At 34.6% G+C, this 22,401-nt stretch overlaps 1 protein-coding gene across 2 annotated transcripts in view; it reads right to left on the reverse strand.

Annotated features, from left to right (window-relative positions):
• LOC136774364 (transmembrane and ubiquitin-like domain-containing protein 1) overlaps positions 1 to 22,401 on the reverse strand; it is a 139,723-nt gene that overhangs the window by 78,070 nt on the left and 39,252 nt on the right. For both annotated transcript variants that reach the window (XM_066728607.1, XM_066728617.1), the window contains one exon: positions 5,017 to 5,201. In XM_066728607.1, the coding sequence (XP_066584704.1) occupies positions 5,017 to 5,201 (185 nt within the window). The remainder of the gene's footprint in view (positions 1 to 5,016; positions 5,202 to 22,401) is intronic.

Genomic DNA, 22,401 nt, shown 5'->3' on the forward strand with positions numbered 1-22,401 from the left:
TTCTGTTCTTTGAATTTCCTACAACCATGAGCTTTATTTAATTCAAAACTGCCAAATAACTATTAAATTTTTTACATAAAGATTAAAAACTCATTCTTCATAATTACACATAAAAATTGTCATACTGAAGAAATTATTTAAGGTAGAGAGTTTAATAATAAAGTTGAATCGAACTATAATCGATGTTTGAAGTAAGGTCTATAGAGGGTGTAACAGCAATGATGTTCTTAATTTTAACCATATATTCTTAGGACTAAACTAAGTAGAAAAGTCCTGTACTCTGAGGTCCGGAAAAGCATCATTGCTGAGATAATTAAATTTAAATTCATGTATCAGGGCTTAGATTCAACGGAAAAATTACTTTACTCTCATTTCCGTTGATACTTCCCCTTCAAAAAACAAAAGAAGTTTGTACTTCTCCGTCGTTCCGTATTGTCGTACACGCATACACACACACTCACGCAACTACGCCCATTAAAATATTATCTCCTAATGTCTTACATTCCTCATCCTGGTACTAATGAAATGTATTTTCTGCCTATATTTAAAACGATCCTCGATAGCACCCATTTAATTGAAAAGTCTGAAAAATAATACGGCGTTATTCGTAGATTCATTTTCAAGTCGTTTTATCTTTTCGACGACGCGACATATGAACTGTTCCAAGGTAGTAAAAAAATAAATATTATATTCAAAAAGCGATTATAAGAAATCATATATTTTTCTATTTTTGAAAATCTTATTGTTTATCACATTGAGCAGTTTGCTGCATCATTGGAAGAACAAAATGACTCGAAAATTTGTTTTCAAATAAAGCCTTGTCTTGTTTCGAAATTTCAGCCTAATAAGTGAAGAGCCTGAAGGATCCCTTTCAGAATAAATGAGCCTTTTTTTCATTTTATGAAAGGACCAGCTACAAAATTAAAAATAATTTTTTGTTAATGCTGTTGATTTTTATTCATAATCTTTGCACGCTCTTATGTACGAAGAGATTTCAGATAAGTTAGTAAATATTTATCCTATTATCTTTTAAAGTTTATTACAATTTGCTTGGTGAATTATACAATATTTCATTTTGGTGACCATATCAACTACTAGTCACTATAAACTAGAATCTGTTCCAGCAATTGGCTAGTTTTACTGGCAAGTCCATTTAGGCAGACACTATGCAAAAAGGCAAAAACTATGGACAATCTATGGCATAAAGAAAAAATTATTCTTAATTTTCTGGATAGTCTTTTCATAAAATGAAAACAAGCTTATTTATTCGTAAAAAGATCCATCGAGCTCTCCACTTAGGTCGAAATTTCCAGAGAACGCTATGGCCTCATTTGAAAATTTATTTTCGAGTAATTTTAATCTTCCAATGATGCAGCAAACTGCTCTATATGATAAAACAGTGAGATTTCCAAAAATAGTAGAAAAAAAATAGTTTCTTATAATAGCTTTTATAATATAATACTTATTTTTTGATTACCTTAGACCACTTCATATGTTGCGTCACCGAAAAGATAAAACGATTTGAAAATTAATCTGCGAATAACGCCGTATTATTCTCCACACTTTTCAAACAAATGGGTAATATCGAGGATCATTTTAAAAATAGGCAGAAAATCAATATCATCAATACCAGGATCAGGAATATAAAACATTAGGAGTTAATATTAAAAAGCGGCGTAGTTGCATGCGTTTGTGTATATGCGTGTACGACAATACGAATCGGCGGAGAAGTACTCTTCTTTTGTTTTTTCAAGGGGAACTCTCAACGAAAGTGAGAGTAAATTAATTTTTCCGTTGAATCAAAGCCCTGATTCATCGGTTTAAAATTGATTTGTCTCAGCAATGATGCTTTTCCGGACCTTATAGTATAGAACTTTTCTACTTAGTTTGGTCCCAAGAATATGTGGTTAAAATTAAAAACATCATTGCTGTTACACCCTGTGTATATACCATATATATATATATATACATTACAGTATTCTAGAGATTACGATCTAAAAGAAATTAGCCTATCACAATAGAAGTTTCTAATATAGCTGCTGCAATCTGTATCGTGATTGGTTGATTTTCTTGCCTAGGGAGTTAGGACGTCCATAAGGATCGACTATGAATACGGCCGTTAAATTTAACAAAATAAATACTTTGTTATCACTTTCGTTGACACTTCTCCTTTCGATAAACAAAAAAAGCTAATACTTCTCCACTGTTCCGTATTGCCATATTCACACATATGCAATCAAACAGATTACCAATATTACCTCCTAACGTTCTACATTCCTTATCCAGGCGCTGCATAAAATTTATTTTCTGCCCATTTTTAAAGAAATCATCACAACTGCTCGTTAAGTTGAAAATTCTAGACAACAATAGAGCGCTATTTTGTAGATTAATTTTTAAGTCGTTTATCTTTTCAGTAACTTATCGTACGAGCTATTCTATCTAATAAAGTAGTCAAAAATTAAGTAATATATTAGAAAAGCGCAATGATAAGAATTTTTTTCGGTGTATCAAAATCTTACTGTCTTATCAAATAGAGCAATTTGCTTCATCATTAGAAGAGCAAAATAACTTGACAATCGGTTTTCAAATAATACCATAGTCTTTTTTGGAAATTTTAACTAAGTGAAGAATTTGAGGGATCCCTTTAAGAATAAAGCCTTCTATCATTCAACGAAAGGACAAATAAAAAAATTAAAAATAATTTTTTCTTTATACCGTAGATTATCCATAGTGTTTCGCCTGGTACTTTTTGCATAGTGCCTGCTAAACAGACTTGCCAGTAAAACTAGCTAGGCTGCGATCCATAACCCTTACCTCGAAGCTCGGAGTAAATTTTTCCTAGATTTTTTCCCACACTCCATGCGCCTACTCTTCACCTTCTAGCATACTAAATAATGAATGTGCGTATGTATAGGATACATGTACTCAGCTAAATGAGGGGAAAGCAAAATTGGAGATATCTAAATTGACTATTATGTATAAGAGGAAAATTGGTTAAGAAATTATTCACTCATACATATTCATTTAGCATGCTAGAGAGGGAAGAGTAGGCGCCTGAAGTGTGGGGAAAAATCTAGGGAGAAATCAAGGGTGAACTTACTCCGAGCTCCGGGGTAAAGATTATGGAAGGCAACCCTATTTGCTAGGCCAGATTCTAGTTTATACTGACTAAAAGTTGGTATGATACTAAATGAAAGATTTACTAACTCACTAAGGAAATTGAAATAAAATAAAGAGGAAAGCATAAGTACTTACTAACTTATCTGGAATGCTTTCGTACCTAAGAGCGTGCAAAACTATGAATAATCTACCAAATAAAAAAAACATGATTCTTAATTTTATGACTTGTCCTTTCATAAAATGAAAGAAGGCTTATTTATTGTTGAAGGGAACCTCCAAGCTCTCCACTTAGGTCAAAATTTCGAGACAAGACTATGGCATTATTTAAGCGAAAACTGATTTTCAAATCATTTCAATCCTCCAATGATGCAGCACACTACTCTATTTGATAATACAGTAAGATTTTCAATAACAAACAAAAATAAATTTCTCTCTCTCTTATAATTACTTTTTTAATATAATATATTTTTGTTTTACTATTTTATTAGATAGAGCAGTTAATATGACACGTCAATGAAAAGATAAAACGACTTCGAAATTAATCTACAAATAGCGCTCTATTGTTGTCTAGACTTTTCAGTTTAATAGGCGCTTTTGAGGGTCCCTTAAAAATAGGTATAAAATAAAATTCATGCAGCGCCTGGATCAGGAATATAGAACATTAGGGGATAATATAGGTAATCGGTGTGATTGCATATGCGTGAGTATGGCAATTCGGAGCGGTGGAGAAGTACGATTTTCTTTTTTTTTCGAAAGGGCACTGTCAACGAAAGTGAGAGTAATGTAAATTTGCCGTTCAATCAAAGTCCTGATTTATCGGTTTTAAATTGATTTATCTCAGCAATGGTGCTTTTACGGATGTTATAGGATAGGGCTTCTCTACTTAGTAGTTTATCCTGTAAAACATGTAGTTAAAATTAAAAATATCATTGCTGATACACACTTTGCATACATACAATATATACAATAAAGTATTCTAGAAATAATGAATAGGTTATGACGTAAAGGTAATTAGCTAATTATAATTGTAGATTTTAATATGGCCTTTGCCATATCCATCGTGAATTATTGATTTTTCTGCATACGGAATAAAAAGTCCTTATCTAAAGAGCTCCACAAGGAACGACTATGAATATGGTCGATAGTCTCCTAAGTTTCCTAATGATAATTTTTTGTTTAAATTTTTCTTTAAAATGTTAACATTATGATATCACCTTTAAACCCAACGCCTTGAGCAATACAGATTGAGTACATTTCTTTTCGTTTCTAAGATCTCTAGATCGGAATTATATGCATCAAATTATTGTTAGTAATTTCTCGAAGAATTTTCTATTCTTCCCTCGAGAAACTCTTATATGTTGTTTTAGAAGGAATTAAAAAAACCCAAAATTTTCTTGCTCGATTTCTTTAAACCACAAATAAGTTTAATTGCAGTGCCTATAGAGATTAACATCTTATAATTAATCCAAAAATTAACTTACAGAATACTAGTATCAAGCAGAAATCTAAACACACACAGAAAAAATTATTTATAATGAAATTTTACGTCTCTACCATAAAATTATTGCTGCACTCCACTGTTACACCATGTATAAAAATTTAAGATGTACATTTCTCGTTAATATTATTCTATATTTCTAATACTATCATGATCTGAAAATAAGTTGCTGAATAAAGAAATGGTAAAAATAGCTGTTAATAAATAGAGCACAAATGTTGCTGTTGTGGTGAATAGTTGAGCGTAATGATAGCGGGAATACCAAGCAAAACCTAATATAAGAGCTAAAATGCTTACTAATAGTCTACTCAAATCCCACTCATTATGTTCAGCACTAAGATTAGTACCAGAAGATAAATCTTGAAATGACTGTGAATTGAAATATAGTGATGACATACTATTTACCACTGCTGATTGAGCTGGTGGTGAAGTGTTAGATCTAGGCTGATGTATTAAGCAATGCACTACACAATCATTATATAGTCCACATTTCTTCAAAGATTGATTATCTGGCTGGAGGACACGGCCATTGAACACCAAACGCACTATCTTTTGTGATTGAAGTTCCACTTGAAAATGTCTCCTAAACATAAAAAGTTGATTTATAATAATATACAGGATTATGTATTCAATAATTAAATATTTTATCTATACTCTTTGAATCGATGAAAAATGAAAAATATAAAAAACTATACAAATTATAAATAAATAACTAAACCATTTAAACAATAGAAATATCAGTGTATAAAATAATGTTAGCCATGCAAAATTCTATTTCTCACAGCATATAACAAAATCTGCTTATACAGAATGTGAAAAAAATACAGGATCACCTAAATATTTCAAAAACGAAATGGTTTAGACTAAAACTTCTTAAGAATAATTTATAATACATTTAAAAATCTACAGTATATAGGCTATATTGGTTTGATCTACATAAATTTCCTAAATAACATATGCAGGTCACCTTGAGTTTTTTTAAATACAACCCACTAACTCATTATTTGAGCCGTTCAGTGCACAAATCGATTAATTCCACTTTTTGAAAAATCTTAAATTTAAGTTTCAAAGCGCTTGGTATAGTCATAGCTTTATATATTTTTAATAACTTTCCTGAATAATAAAGATTAACACCATTAAATGACCAAATTTTTTTGGCCATTGAATAATAAGTAATTTATTTCAAAGGCCATTTTATTTAACTCCATATTATAATGAAATCGTTTCAATAACGCAATTTAAATACACTGGCAACTTTCAAAACAAATTTTGGACAACAAGCGCTGAATAATGACGGTAATTTTTTTAGTGCTGTCTTATCAGAATAAAAGTACAATAAAATAAATTAGTCAGAGTCTAATCCATGCAGGATCAAGTATTTGTGAAGTCAAATTAATTATTATTAAGAATAAAGTTTAATTGAGTTAATTTTAACTTCAACTGCATACTTTACCAATATTATACGGGAAAAAATTATTTCAACTTGTCAGTGGTTTTAAAGAGATAAATAAAAAAACCGTTAAAATCAAGACGAGTGAGACTAATAACACTATGCATGTGGAAAACAGTGAATCAAGTGATGGTTCTTCAATAAGATTTAACACCAGAATGTCAGGTTCAAGAAAACGTTTATGGTTTTCTACGGAATAATCTGATTCTAACAGTAGAAATATTGCAACAAACACATTGATTGGGAGGAAAAGAAGTCGTAATCCTGATAATTAGGCACGAAATTTACCAAAGCATAAAAAAACAAACGGTTTGGCATACAGGAATAGAGGAGGAAATTTAGCACTTGCAAAACCATTTGACGATATAGAATGCAGATGCCACCAGAAGTGCAACCAAAAAATTCTTTCGGATGCAAGAGAAGCTGCCATGAAATCATTGTAACGTCCAGACCGATTATTTCTATTTCCCATAGTTATTCTCGAGCGTTTCGACAGCTTCATTTATTTTTCTTTACGCTTACTATAAAGAGTAAATGTCTTATTATACTGTTTAAGAATGCTTACATTATATTTCCTAACGTGCGCCAGGCGACCGTTCTTATCTATCGCGCCGTAGGCCCGGCTCCTATTTCTCCCCCTTTCTCTGAAATGACTCAATTAACTCGGTTGTTAGACCCCGTCTTTCTCTTTTTCTATTTTACCTTTTCGATCATTTAAAATTTTGGTACTGATATTCCTATTTTCCTTTATTTCCTTTAATCAGGTATAAAAAATTGAATGAAACATATTAAATTCAAAAAAATCTTTTAAATCCAAAAGGTTGTCAGGAATAAAAAAGTCCAAGATTTTTTCCTATTCTACTATTCTCCATATTTTTTCTCCTCCCCGGATTAATTTGATTAATAATTACTAATTTCTTTTTCTTCTCTTTTTGTTTTCTCATAACTCTACTGTTAGTCATCCCACTTACGATAAGGCTTTTCTCTAAAACGCTAGTCAGTGGATCTCACGCTTACTGCATTATGCTATTCTATCTTTTCCCTAATATACCCTGTGTCCAATTCTAAACCATCAAATCCGTTCTGTTAACAGGATGGCCCCAATTGAACTTTTCGTTTGAGAGTGTTTACTATATAAATATGTTAGGACCAATCCAGTCCAAAGGATCTGTGCCTATTGCGAGGCCGTCCTTCCGGATCACAAGCGAAATATCTTGGCAACAATGCGCCAGCACCACCTTAGAGCTATGAGAGATGTTAATCACATACTTTGCAATATCTGTCATAGATCACTGCTATTTATCACTCTGCTTAACACTTGCCTTTGCTGTAAACATGCCTTTTATTTACATAAGAAAACTCTTGAACGTGAGGGAAATAATCCAAATTTTATGAATTCCATTATCTACGAAGATAGATATTGGAACTTTGATTTTCCGAACCTCAACAAACCATGGGGAACGTAATTGCGACACACAAATATATTAAATGTTTTTCCTCCGTAACCATTAGGGCATTCTTCCCTCACACTTAATTATTTTAATCGCATCTTTTCTCTCCGTAATCATTCGGACCACCGTTTATATAGCTCCAATCGTAGAATAAGAAACATTAGGTCACTGCATATCCGGTCTCACAGTAGCTAGATATCGAGTCACAGGCAGCCACGTGCAAATGTTTAAAACTTGCCCTTGGGAACGGTTAACCGTTAACAATTAAATTGTTGTGGGATCATTATTTACAACCTTAACGGTGATCGTCTTCCCCTTGCAAGTGTCTTTTCCTTTTTCTTGTTATTTTTTCTGCGCCTAGACTAGGAATTGTGCCTAGATTAGGAAATTCTTTGCTCGTGCGATGGTTAACGCCATATTTAATTATTAACCTTTGTTTAATATTTTAATAATAGCGCTTTAATTATAAGTAAATGATTGTAGATTAAAGATGCAAGCTCAGCACCCTATGTCTCGTTCTCTAGCGTACCCAAGCTTAGGCGATAGCGCCTTCTGATTGACTGAAAGCGACGCGACAGCTCCCCCCCCCCTCCCCCCCCCCCCCAGCTAATTATTTAAGAGCGAAGCAGGTGGACGCCGCACGCCAATTCTAATTTTCATTCACTCCTACTCGAACTCTCTCCTTGAACGTCTTTGATTCTAACTGAATCAGTTCCAGTCCGGTTAATTAATTCATAAAAATCGGTTGTATTGTAACCTAGAGTGCGAGAGCAAGTTCGCGTTTCAATTTTTTTTTATTTTTCCAAACATACGAATCAATCAGTTGTATTTTATACGCGAGTGAATTTGTTTTATTTTATTAAAATTCATTTCTGCATTCGACTCAATGCACTCGTCTTTTCACAATCACGCACAATCATCCTTGGTTCCCTACGGCGATGACGACCGTAGTCTATACAACAGGTTAATAGGAGAGTTCCCTACTATCTTTTTCTCATTTCATTTAATTATCATCAAAAGGTAACAAATTAATTATATTTATTTCCGAATTTCAATTTCATTTTTTGCCATTTTGTGCGCCCAGTTTCTTTTTCTTTCCTACGACGCCTTACTTAAAAGATAAATTACGTTACCTAAAGATTCAAACGACAATTTAAAACTTGTGGTTTAAATATCGCATTTCTAAAATTATCAGTTTAGCGATCGAACGGCTCTGGACGTTATAGCATTTTATAGTTTACATAGTCAACTTGAGCAAAATGTTTTTTTAAGAGGTTATATTAAAGCTAAAAAAATAAAAAGAAGGCGTCCCATGAATAACACTAAAGAATAAGGATCAAATTCTTTTTTCCTACTATTTTCAGAAAAACGAATATGATATACCCATTTGCAAAAAATAATTTAGGGACACTTATCAGGTGAGTGACCGACGGATATAAAAATTTGTTTTAAAGAACAAGTTACGTCTTTCATTGATCAGTGCAAAGGCCGTGTTGCAAGCAATGAAATAGATAGCACAAATATTATAAATCATATAAAATCATTTCCAGCCTATACTAGCCACTACACTACAGCTCATAACCCAAGACGACAATATTTAAGCCCTGACTTAAATTTAAAAAAAATGTATGGTCTACATGTCACACAATATGAAACGGAAAATGTAGTCCCAGTAAAGGAAAAATATTACTATAATGTATTCTCTACAAAATTTAATTTATATTTTAAACATCCATCAAAGGATATATGTCAAACTTGTGACTCTTTGCAAATAAAAATTGAATCTGCAGACGGCGAGGGAATTATTAAGGTAGTAGTCTAGTGAATCAACCGGTTTTGCAGGGTATTTTTCGGGAATTTTTTTGATTACCTAAGTGAAATGCAAAAAATCTTAAATTTTATGTTATTAATACTATATTGAATTATACAAAAATATATATGTTTTTAATTTTTACGATATTTTATTTAAATTATATGGGGTCAAAGTAGGTAAAAAAAAAACATGTACTGGTGGCCCGTGAGGTATCTCCAGTTTGGGTAATTGGAAACAAGAAAATGCAACGGATTATTGTTCAGTAGGATTGTCATTCTTGCAGAAACTAGAAAAAATTAATTTGGTTGAAAAATAACAGAATGTCGGACTTCGAAAGAAAAAGGTACAATTTTTTTAGTGTAAATTGAGTTGTAAATTGAAAAGTAATGGATGAAAAATAATGATTCTAGTTCCTGCCAGAATTACAGATGTGTAGAATAACCTGTAAAAAATTCAGCCCGATCGGTTCAATAGAATATCTGTTATGCCTCGGGCCGATCGTGAAAACGTATTTTCGAGAAAAACGCGTTTAAAGTTTGGCTAACAGAACATTCATCCTCACACTAATCGTCAATCCCCGGTGCGTACATCAAGCCTTTGGTCTCTTCATACGTGTCAAACACGGGTATATCTGGTTATATTCTTTCGTATATCAAAAGGTATACGAAACTCCAAGGAAATATAAAAGTAATGAGTCATAATAGTGAGGAATAACCGTTAGCAGCTGTCGCACAGCTTACAGCGTTCAATTATGCGGCGCTCTCGAATATCAAGAGACACGGTAGTGTCTCGACGGCAAGTACATAAAAGTAGAAAAAATCATGCCTATACCGCCGTCGAGGCACTACTCTCTTATACAGCTAGTTGGGGCGTCCCAATTTTCAAACCGATTTTTCTCCGCGAATAATCCATTGCCATTATTTAAGTAAAGCCTTTTTCAACATGGTTTTGAAAAAGCTTTGATTTGCGCCTAAGAACATCAAAATCGGTTCACGCAATCCAGAGATCTCATACTCTTTTAGCTATATATATATATATATATATTCAAAATTAAAATTTTCCTTCATAATCTTCTTCTTCTCCAGTCAGAATATATGTCTCGGGCTGAAGTTGGTCGCTAAGAAAAATGACGTCATTTTCACAACGCTTCTAACATAATATACTCAAAGACCAAACCATATATGGTTGTGAACTGTCAATTAAAATCGATATAATCGATATAATTATTCGGCGACTATAATGAACTGTAAATTGTAATGTGAGGTTATTTTTATTTAATGCATTGAGGTTATTCATCGTGTTGCGATATTGCATCTGCTAAATTTTTAAAATCACAAATAATTACAAATAAATTCAATTATCAGTGACAGAAGGAATCGCGAATCAGATAAGAATAACATTATATTTTACAATACAGGATGTAGTATACTTTGTGGTATTTCTTTTTCAGATTAAATCAAGAGAGAACATTTTCATTTTCATTGTTGAGGATAGAGGTAACTGGATTAAATAAGATTAATATTTACAACTCTGTGCCAATGAGAAGTATACTTTTAACATTAATGTGCATCGGTCATTATCAGGAGGATATTAATTGAAAGAAATTGTTAAGGTATTTAATAATCATATGCTCGATTTCCAGGTGTGGAAATCATTAATAAAATTTATGATAACTTTTTCTTTTTTTTTAAACTGAAATGGATTTCAATTGTTCGATAGGTTATATCATATATGCTAACAAATATTTCAGATTAAATTATAGTAATGCTTATTTGGAAAATATGAATTATTCCGATGAACATTCATTTACGTTGAGTACAAGTTGACTAGTGTTTGGATTTAAGCTAATCATACAATAATAGATGTTTACAAAAGATGCAAAGACACCCAAATATTACAGATCTTTAGTCTCAAGGAAGTTAGGTCACCAAGCACTAAAGAAAATGGAGATGGGGCAACATCAAATACTGGTAAGTAACTGAGATGCTTCACGTTCCTTCAAATATTTATTTTCTTTGAAGATTGAGATTGTTAAATGATGAATTTAATTTAAGTTTACACGTAGTGTATCATTTAGTATTTTACTGTCACTGTGCAAGTGTATTATAGCAAATAGTAATACTTGTGCTTTGACTTAAATTCATTTGGTACAATTGAATTAAAAATCTAAGGAGGAAGGTTCGCACACATACTGACCATTGGAGTTGAATCAACATTCGGGCTTTTCACTCCTGCATTCTGGTACTTGAAACAGGCAAAGATGAAAGCATTGAAAGATTGGCAAAGTAAGAATAAGCAAATATTCAGAAAAACGTCATCCATTGCTTAGCCATAATTTAAGGATGAGACTCATTGGATGAAATTCTGTAAAATTGAGTTAAGGACTGTTGATTGTTTTCCTCTGTTACCTATGAGAGTATTCTAGGCCAAAGGCAGTATACTGGTCATTGGTATGGATGAAAACATGCACGTTTATTCTCAATGGAAAAAAACTCAGTCTAAAAATTAGTTGTTTCCACTCCATTTTGCAGCACCAAAAATCCGACCAGTTTCAAGTGTGTAGAAATTTACGAAACGAAAATTTGAGGACTTTGGCACATGAAATGTTATAAGGACGACTCGCCAATGTATCTCCCATGTCACCTTTGTCAAGAGTTAGCAGTATAGACGTGACAATGATTCATGCTAAAAAGAAACGGCGTATACAAAACGACAATGCCAACTTCGATTATATGCTTCATTGTAGCTTATTTGAAGCTTTACGAATTGCATTTCCAGTCTTGCCCCTGTATCAGCTGAAGCAGCTGAGGGAGTTACTGAAGTTTGGCAAAGTTAGATGTTGGTAAAAAGTCAAATGTTGATAAACTAAAAATGTAAATTAATTAAAACATACATTTTACTTAATTATTTTTATATGTTGTAACAAGGCAAATTCTCTTGCCTTGATACATAATTTATTTCTGATTTAAAACGCCGCGCGTAAATGAGGTTGCTCTCGATCCCGGGTGGCGGCGGTGTGCACGCGTGCACAGCTGCCGCGATCGCCTGGTCGAGCGGAGCCTTAGGCGCAGACACACCGCTTTTACCAGTCATCAAGGCAGGACGAATTGTGAAAAAATCCAAGGAAGGCTTCGATCTGGTTAAGTTACCCATGTAAGTGGACTACGGAACTGGATTTCATATGCCAAGAAGGAAGGAAGGAGGTTAGACAGGAAATTGGGAACTGTCAGGAGGTTCATTGGGACTTCAACTCCATCCATTAATCCTAACCTATCAATTGACTCTGCTGTGCATGCCAGGCTTATACTTTGCTATATTGTTTATTGCATGAAGGTAAGCGTTGAGTACCGATAGTAAGACTCAACGTTTAATTATTAATATTCCTTTGCGACTAACTTGGTGGCTCCAGGCTTGGTGGGGTGTAGGAGGTCTAAGTAGGGAGTACTATTGAATCCAACTCCAATCACATGAGACAGATACAGAGCTTTTCCCCTTTTCACTCATATAGTCTAGTATTTCCAATAAGGAAAGTGAACTATCATTGAGATGAGTTGGATTATAAATTCCATAGCCTGTACAATGACAGGATTTAGGCTTTAATGCCATATATATATATACTTTTATTTTTCTTGTTTACTTATATACTTGTACATAAACTTATTTTCAATCAAATATATCCTGGCTGGGTGTTGAAATTATATTGTGGTTAACATAAGGTTAACGAATTTGGTGCATACGCACATTAAGAAAGGAGATTTAGAGACTCCGTTGGACCACCCTAGCCAATTAAAGTTTCTGGTACTGATTTAAATATGAATGGACTTGGCTACGCCTTACTTGACCTGGTGTCACCTCTTTGCTTGTGCCTTATATTTCCTACAGGGATAGTGCAGCAAGTAATTAGGTTCTTGAAGGGCTAGCGTAGGATAAACTTGAAAAGGGTCTTTTGTCCAGTTGGACTTGCTCATGCCTGGACTGAGAGTCATACGATTGATCCAACTCCTCAGTATTGTCTAATATCCACTCTTTTATTTCTTATTTATAAATATGATTATTTTCTTGTAAATGATTATCATCTTATTGCTCTTGTCTTTATAAGTTAACGGTAGAGTTGGGGAGAAATCCCATGTATAATTGTATAGTTATCTTAACTTTATACTTGTAAATTGAGAGACAGAGCAGTTACAAAAATATAAATTTTATTTTAATTTTTATTATTGTGTACTAGTAATTTTCCAAGAGAATCTACTTTAATTTCACAGCATGCCACGTCCTTGAAAAGTCTCAAGCCGGCAAGCCTCAGACTGGCTCATATATAAGGTTTATGAGCCTGGCGCTCTTTATAAGTAAAGTCTGTGTGCCTTTGCACTGATTCTTGTTAAAATTGTGCCTTCCCCCCGTGGCAGGAATTCATGTCGCAATGTTGAAAGTATGTTTATTGATTATGAGAAATTTAATCAAACTTTTATTATGGTGAAACTGATAACATTAAAAAAGTAGCTTGAGCATTAATTATGAAGTTCATTTATGCAAAATGCATTACAAATATCAATAAATTCAATGTGTTGACTGTGATATTTTTTCAATATTAATATATATTATTTTATTAGTTAAGCGCTGCTGTTTCAAAAAATGAGAAAAGTGGAAATTTTCTTTAAATTCTGTAGAAAAATTAAAACAATTATTTAATTTTTTAAATATTATACTCTTACAAAACGTTATGAAATCCCACAAAAAACAGACTTCACCTTTAAAAAAAGGCGGCAAGTACATAAACCATCTAGCATTAATAATATAATAAAATTATCCAATTAAAAAAAGTAGTGAAATCCAAATATTAGGCAAGTATATATTTTCATCTTAGCAAAAGTTAAATTTTCGAAAAAAAAAAGGAACAAAAAAGTTATTTGGCGGGCCCGTAATATCCATGCACAGTAAGAAATAGAATCGTATGCGGTTCGGCTAACTTCACTCGGTATTTTAACATGAAATTTGATATACTACGCTATAGCTGAATCTCATACACGATTCAATTTCCCACTGTGCATGGACATTACGGGCCTGGCAAATAACTTTTTTGTTCCTTTTTTTGTCAAAAATTTAACTTTTGCTACGGTGATAAAATACACTTGCCTATTATTTGGATTTCACTACTTTATTTAATTGGATAATTTTACTATATTATTTATGCTAGATGGTTTATGTACTTGCCGCCTTTTTTTACAGGCGAAGTCTGTTTTTTTTGTTAAATTTCATAACGTTTTGTAAGAGTATAATATTTAAAAAATTAAATAATTCTTTTAATTTTTCTACAGAATTTAAAGAAAATTTCCACACTTCTCATTTTTTGATACAGCAGAGCTTAACTAATAAAATTATATATATTAATATTGAAAAAATATCACAGTCAACACATTGAATTTATTGATATTTGTAATGCATTCTGCATAAATGAACTTCATAATTAATGTCCCGGCTACTTGTTTAATATTTTCAGTTTCACTATAATAAAAGTTTGATTAAATTTTTCATAATCAATAAACATACTTTCAACATATAAAAATAATTAAGTAAAATGTATGTTTTAATTAATTTACATTTTCTGTTTATCAACATTTGACTTTTTACCACTATCTGACCTTGCTAGACTTCACTAGTTTCATCAACTACTTGAGTTGATACTGGGGCAAGACTGGATAAGCAATTCGCAAAGCTTTGAATAAGCTGCAATCAAGCATATATTCAAAGCTGACATTGTCGTTTTGCATACCACGTTTCTTTTTAGCACCAATTACTCTCACATTTATGCTGTTAATTCTTGACAAAGGTGACATAGGAGATACATTGGCGAGTCGTCCTTATAACATTTCCTGTGCCAGAGTCCTCAAATGTTCGTTTCGCTAATTTCTATACACTGTTGAAACTGGTCGGATTTCTGGTGCTGCAAAATGGAGTGGAAACCATTAATTTTTGGACTGAGTTTCAATTGAGAATAAACGTGCATTTTTTCATCCATACCAATGACCAGTATACTGCCTTTGACCTAGAATACTAGCATTGGTAATAGAAGAAAACAATCAGCAGTTACTAACTCAATTTTACAGAATTTGATCTTTAAATTATGGCTGAGTAATGGGCGACGTTTTTCTGGAAATTGGCTTATTCTTACTTTGCCAATCTATCAATGCTTTCACCTTTGCCTATTTCAAGTACCAGAATGCAGGAGTGAAAAGCCCAATGTTTGATTCAAATTCAATAGTTAATATGTGAGCGAACCTTCTTCCTTGGTTTTCAAATTCAATTGTACCAAATGTATTTAAGTCGAAGCACAAATATTACTATTTGCTATAATACACCTGCACAATGACTGTAAAATACTAAATGATAACAGTATGAGTAAGCCTGAAATCAAATTCATCATTTAACAATCTTAACCTTCAAAGAAAATAAATATTTGAAGGAACGTGAAGCATCTCAGTTACTTACCAGTATTTGTTGTTGCCTCATCTCCATTTTCTATATTGCTTGGTCACCTAACTTCTGTAATATTTGGTTGTCTTCGCATGTTTTGTAAACATCTATTATCGTATCATTAGCTTAAATCCAAACACTAGTCAACTTGTACTTTACGTAGATGAAGGTTCATCGGAATGCTTCATATTTTCCAAACAAGCATTACTATAATTTAGTCTGAAATATTCGTTTGCATAAATGATATAACCTATCGAACAATTGATATCCATATCAGTTTAAAAAGAGAAAAAGTTAAACATAAATTTTATTAAAGATTTCCACACCTGGAAGTCGAGCATGTGATTATTAAATACCTTAACAATTTCTTTCAATTAATATCCTCCTGATAATGACCGATGGACATTAATGTTGAAAGTATGCTTCTCATTGGCACAGAGTTGTAAATATTAATCTTATTTAATCCAGTTAACTCTGTCCTCATCAATGAATATGAAAATGTTCTGTTTTAATTAATTCTGAAAAAGAAATACTACAAAGTACCACAAAGTATACTACATCCTGTATTGTAAAATATAATGTTATACTTACCTAATTCGCGAATCCTTCAGTCACTGTTAATTGAATTATTTTTGATTGTAGAAAGTAACAGATGCAATATCGCAACACGATGAATAACCTCACTGCATTAAATAAAAATAATCTCACATTACAATTCACACAGTTCAATATAGTCGCCTAATTGACAGATCACAACCATATATAGTTTGGTCGTTGAGTATATTATGTTGGAAGCGTTGTGAAAATGACGTCACTTTCCTTAGCGGCCAACTTCAGCCCGGGACATACATTTTGGCTGGAAAAAGAGATGAGGAAGAAGAAAAATGTTATTTCGGCATATATATAGATAACAGAGTATAATATCTCTGGATTGCGTGAATCGATTTTCATGTTCGTGGGCTCAAATGAAAGGGTTTTCAAAACCATTTTAAGTAAAGCTTCACTTAAATCATGACAATTGATCATTCATAGAATTAAATTGGTTTGCAAATTGGAACGTCTAAACTTGCAGTATAAGTTACACGGTAGTGCTCGGCGGTATAGACATGTCATTATCTACTTTTATATGTACTTGCCGTCGAGACACTACCGTGTCTCTTGATAATTATTAATCAAATTTTTTAGAGCTATTTCTTTGTACATTATTTTGTTATTGACCTGTTACGTACTGGGTAGTCGTGGCCGCCTATCGGTCGAGTTTCGGCTGACTTGACACTACAGTCTGGGTCAGTAGAAATGCCGATTGAGCTTTGCGACTCACAGTACAATATACTAAAGTGTTACACTCCGAGCGGTAAGAATGTAATGAGTTGGCAAGATTCGGGGTGAATGATAGTATGTATAAACATACGTTGGAACAGCAGATTTGACACAAAACTATGTATTTTCAAGTATTACAATTGTACTTACAGTAAACACTAATTATGCTGGAGCAGCATTCGCAGGCTTATTGACTATTCGTCACAACTATTAGAGAGACTAGACTCTCTTATGGTTGTGGGTTACTTGCACTAGTTAACTATGATCAGTTCGTAGTAGTTGTTGTTATCTTTCAGAACGGTACGTGTTAGGCACGACTGAAAGATACACACTCGTGATGATTACTACACGACTTGGTTCGGATTTACTATTACTAGACTTAACTACCAGTACACGGCGACTGGGCAAGAGGTTTGTTAGTATACGGTGGAGTACTCTGCTCCCGTGGAACGAACACTAGAGTTACGACCTTGGAACGCGGATGATGCGGCAGCAGCTAAGCTTGCACAGAATAAGACTGGACTTGAGGGTCGCAGAACTCGCATCTATGTAGGAGGCTTAATAGATCATGGGTCGTCAGTAGCGCCATGATCTTTCGACACATGACAACCAAAAGTCTCCACATCCACGGCCGTGCTCAAGGTTTGACGCATTTCCGGAAAAGAAGTCCGGGTGTCAACAATGTGCAATACTACCGGTATGGCACACGGACGCGTGCGATTTACTTTGGTTCGGCGAGGTGGCTGACCCCTACGTTACAATATATTGAATAGTTTTCAAAAGCTGTTCCAATAGCTAAGAACGAAGATAAATATAATCAACGCTCGTAGTTTCCGTCTTTGGCTGTTGGAAAAGCTTTTGAAAACCATTCAATATATAATTATTCTTTAATTTTAGTATCATTATGACAGAATAATAATGAATAAAGCTGTCGGTTGATCGTTTATTTATACAGTTCAAAAGAAGATATCAAGTCCTTAAGAAGACTTTCTGTTTACGGTGCACCGAAGAAGCCTCGTGGTCTAGGTGGTAAAGTAACCGTGTGGCGATTAGTGGGTCCGGGTTCGGTTCCTGCTCGGTACTTTTCTTTTTTTCTTAAGATTAAATTTTTTTTAATGGCAATTGACTTACAAAAGTCAATAATAAATTAAAGAAATGCATATTTTACGGAAATAAGCAAAATATAACGATGAAATTGTATTTAAAGTAAGTACTACATACCACATGCGCATTTCCTTAATTTATTATTGACTATAATAAGTCAATGCTTATAAATAAATATGCTGAAAAACATGTATAATGGCATTAGGCTGTAAATGTAAATAATATCGAATAATCGTAATTTTCGGCAAAGCGAAGCAGAAAGATTTTGCCTCGAATCTTCTGCTAGACCCTAACAGCGAGAAAGACAGAGGTCCGAGAAAGTATCTCCGCTCTCTCTTTAATCCGAGGATAGGCGAGAGCGAGCGAAGCCAGTCGACACATGTACGGACGCTTCTACTTGTGTTCGTGACCATCGAGCAGCGGTAGAAGCGGAGATGGCTCACGCAAACGAGCCTGCACATCTGTGGTTGTAAATGGAGGGGGAAATTCCGCAGACCGACGGTCTACTTTCTGGCAACACTGGGAGTGACACGCCCGGCGTGCGGCGTGACGCGCCACATGCTCTGAGAATGCTCTGGTGCGCCACTTTTCACGCCGTTTGTCTAATTTCAATTCCATTTTCGAGTCTTTGGAGCAAATTTTGATTGTTGCTTGATGCGTCACATGCCGTGAAAATGATCCGGTGTGACATTTTACACGCCGCGTGTTGTTCCCACCGATAGAAGGTAAAGTTAGTCTACTTCAAAGGAAAGGAGGCCAACGTGGGAATAAATCTACTTATCAAACTGAAGCCAGTGCTGGTAACTCGTGGGTAATCTCTCTCCCCACCACGTCGCTCAAGTTGGCATGCACACATGCATCCGTCAACCGTGAGATCTTTGCACTCCTAGCGGAGAAAAGCGAACTACTAATTACACACACTACCATTCGGCATATTTGTGTCTCGGCCACCTACGCTAGACGTCGGTTCACTTCGGGTGTAAGCGAGAGCGGTATAGTTTCATCGGTCCTCTCTTTCAAATTCTTATTTCTTACTTTTCGGTTACTCGGATTCTTTCTCGACAGACCGTGAGTCCATCGGCTTCCTTCGAAAAGTTTCGGTAGGATTCGTGAGCAAAAAGGAGCGCGACGTTGATTCTTGGACCTCTCTGTCTCTCTTAAATGCTGCGTTTACCCAACACTCGAAGGAAATCGAAATCCTTTTATTAAATTACTTTTTAATGATTATAAAATGCTTATATGTAGCCATTAATTTATTAGATTTAATAATAAATAAAAAAAATGCATTCTTATAATAACAAATAGTGAGTTGAGGTATAATAAACTCAATGCTTTTATATTAACCTGCTAACAAATGCATTTTTTTATTTACTATTGAATCCAATAAGTTAATGGGTATTAAAAAAAATCCCTTGTAATAAAAATATGAAAAAAATTTAAATTTTGCCAAGACTAGAACCCGAGCCCGACACTTGACACACGGAAACCTTACCATCTGCGCTAGAGCGCTTACTTGGTGTACCAAAAGCAAAACAGTCTTTTAAAGACTAAATACAATTCTTTCATTAACTCGTCATAAACGATCAAGAATTAGCTGTAATAATAAGTAAATTTATTTACACAGCATTATTGTACTAATTTTATTATGTTTTTAATTTGAGGCATACATTTTTCATGAAGATACAATAGTTTAAGGATTCCCATGCAGTACTTTAAATACAAAACTATTCATATGCTCCATTGTCATAAATTAATTAACGAATATTATAATATATGTTCCGTGTAATCGAATAATTCATAATACTTGAGCATATGAATATATAGTTTTGTATTTAGAGTACTGCCTGGATACCCTTAAGCTAACGTATCTTCATAAAAAATGTATGCCTCAAATTAATAACATAATAAAATTAGTGCAATAATGCTGTGTAAATAAATTTATTTATTATTACAGCTAATTCTTGATCGTTTATGACGAGTTAATGAAAGAATTGTAGTCAGTCTTTAAAAGGTTGTTTCGCTTTTGGTATAGCAAGTGAGCGCTGTAGTGCAGACGGTAAGTTTGCTGTTTTGTTGTCATGCGGCGGGCTCGGGTTCGAGTCTTGACGGAGTTTAAAATTTTTCATTTTTTTTTTTATTTCAAGGGATTTTTTTTTAATAGCCATTAACTTATTGGTTTCAATAATAAATAAAAAATACATTTGTTAGCAGGTTAACATAAAAGCATTAAGTTTATTATACTTCAACTCATTATTTGTTATAATAAGATCGCATTTTGTGTACTTATTACCAAATCTAATAAATTAATGGCTACATATAAGCATTTTATAATCATTAAAAAGTAATTTAGGAAAAAGATTTCAATTTCTTTCGAGTGTTGGGTAAACGCATCATTTAAGAGAGATAGAGAGGTCCGAGAATCAACGTCGCGCTCCTTTTTGCTCACGAATCCTGCGGAAACTTTTCGTAGGAAGCCGATGGCCTCACGCTAAGTCGAAAGAAAATCCGAGGGTGCTTCGACATTTTATCATCCAATGTAGGAATTTTTATCGTATGAGGTTGGCAGTACTGTGAACATGAACTATTATATAGAATAAAGATGAAAATCACATGGTTATCTTCGGTTATCTGTCATCCAGTACTGGGATTCTGTAACTTCCCAGCGACGATTGTCGTTATCACTAACTACTGAGAGTTTTCGCTTGCAGTAACGAAAAGAACGATTCTGTAACTTCCGTCTATAAGGATTTAGTAACTAGTTACCGACGGACTTCGTTCCTGGATGTGAGAGTAAGTAGATGTATGAACGATTGAGGTGTGATTAGGTGTATTTGAGTAGGAGTTTTTGTATAGTGGGTGCAACGGGAGTGAAATTGTGGTGGAGAAGGATTGGAAGGTAGTGAAGGGATAAAAAGGGAGCTTAGTGGGAGAAAGAAAGCAAGGGCAAAAGTGTAAAGAAGAGGAGGAAAATCAGTGAGGTTAGGATTAGATATAAGCGATTAGGCGAGAGATAAGGACCGAGATAAGGAGCTGGTGGTGGTATCTTGCGGATTAGGAAGGAGTGTGGTCGGTAAATAGGGAAGTGTGAATAGGTGATGATGGGTAGTAAGGAGGAAAATGTGAAGTTGAAGTTGGAGAGGCTGGGGTGGGTAGGAGCGGCCAGGGAGAGGGCGAATAGCGTCGGCAGTTTAGGGAGTTAAGAGGAATGTGCGGGAGCGAAGAGCGGGAGGGAAGAAGGGGAAGGGGAAGGAAGAGGAGTGGGGATTTAGGAAAAGCCAGAAAGTGTTGAGATCGTCAAAGGATAAGGAAAGGGAAGGAATGGATAGGATTTTGGGAATGTCTGGGGAGATAAGGGACAGGATGGCAGGTTTGGAGGAAGGGAAGAAGGAAATGATAGAAAAAATAGAGGAAATGAAAAAGGAATGGGAGGAGGAAAAAAGGGAGTGGAGGGAGGAGATGGAGAGAATGAGGAAGAGAGTGGAGGGATTGGAAACAGGAAGCAGGGAGTGGAGGTGGATGAAGAGCAAAGTAGAGAAAATAGGAGAGAAAGTGGGAAAGATTGTGTGAGGGACGGGGGCGGGTGTGGGGGATGAAGAAAGGCACTTGAGCAGGCTGGAGGAAAGAATTGAAAGAAAGGATAGGGAGGAGAGGAGAAGAAGTGTAGTGGTCTGGGGAGTAAAAGAAAAGGAGCATGATGAGAAAGCAAAGGAGGTGTGGTATTTGCTGAAGGATCTGGGTGTGGAGGGAGATGAGGAAGTAGAAGGAGAGATGAGATATATAGGTGGAGGGGGGGGGAGGGAAGGAGTAGTGGTAAGGATGAAGAGTTTGGAGATGAAAAAGAGGATAATGATGAAGAAAGGGATGATAGGGGACAAAAGTGTAAGGGTGGAGGATGATGTGACATGGGAGGAGGGGAGGATAAAGAGGATTATAGGGGATAGAGCAGGTGAGGAGAGGAGAAAGGGAAAAAGGGTGAGGATAGGATACGCGGGAAGATATGGATAGAGGAGGAATGTTGGGTTTGGTGTAAGGGGAATAACGGGCTGGTCAGGAGAAGAGGGAGGGAGGAGGTTGACAGGGAAGTTGGTGGGAAAGGGGGAGTAGAGGAGGGTAGGGAGAAGGTAAACAAAAGGAAATTGGGGTTTGGGGGAAGATGGAGGGAGAAGGGTGGAGT

Source organism: Prorops nasuta, unplaced genomic scaffold, assembly GCF_024137725.1.
Source record: "Prorops nasuta isolate Cenicafe-Biocafe unplaced genomic scaffold, Cenicafe_Pnas_1.2 PNAS00001, whole genome shotgun sequence".
In the NCBI taxonomy this organism is placed as follows: domain Eukaryota; kingdom Metazoa; phylum Arthropoda; class Insecta; order Hymenoptera; family Bethylidae; genus Prorops; species Prorops nasuta.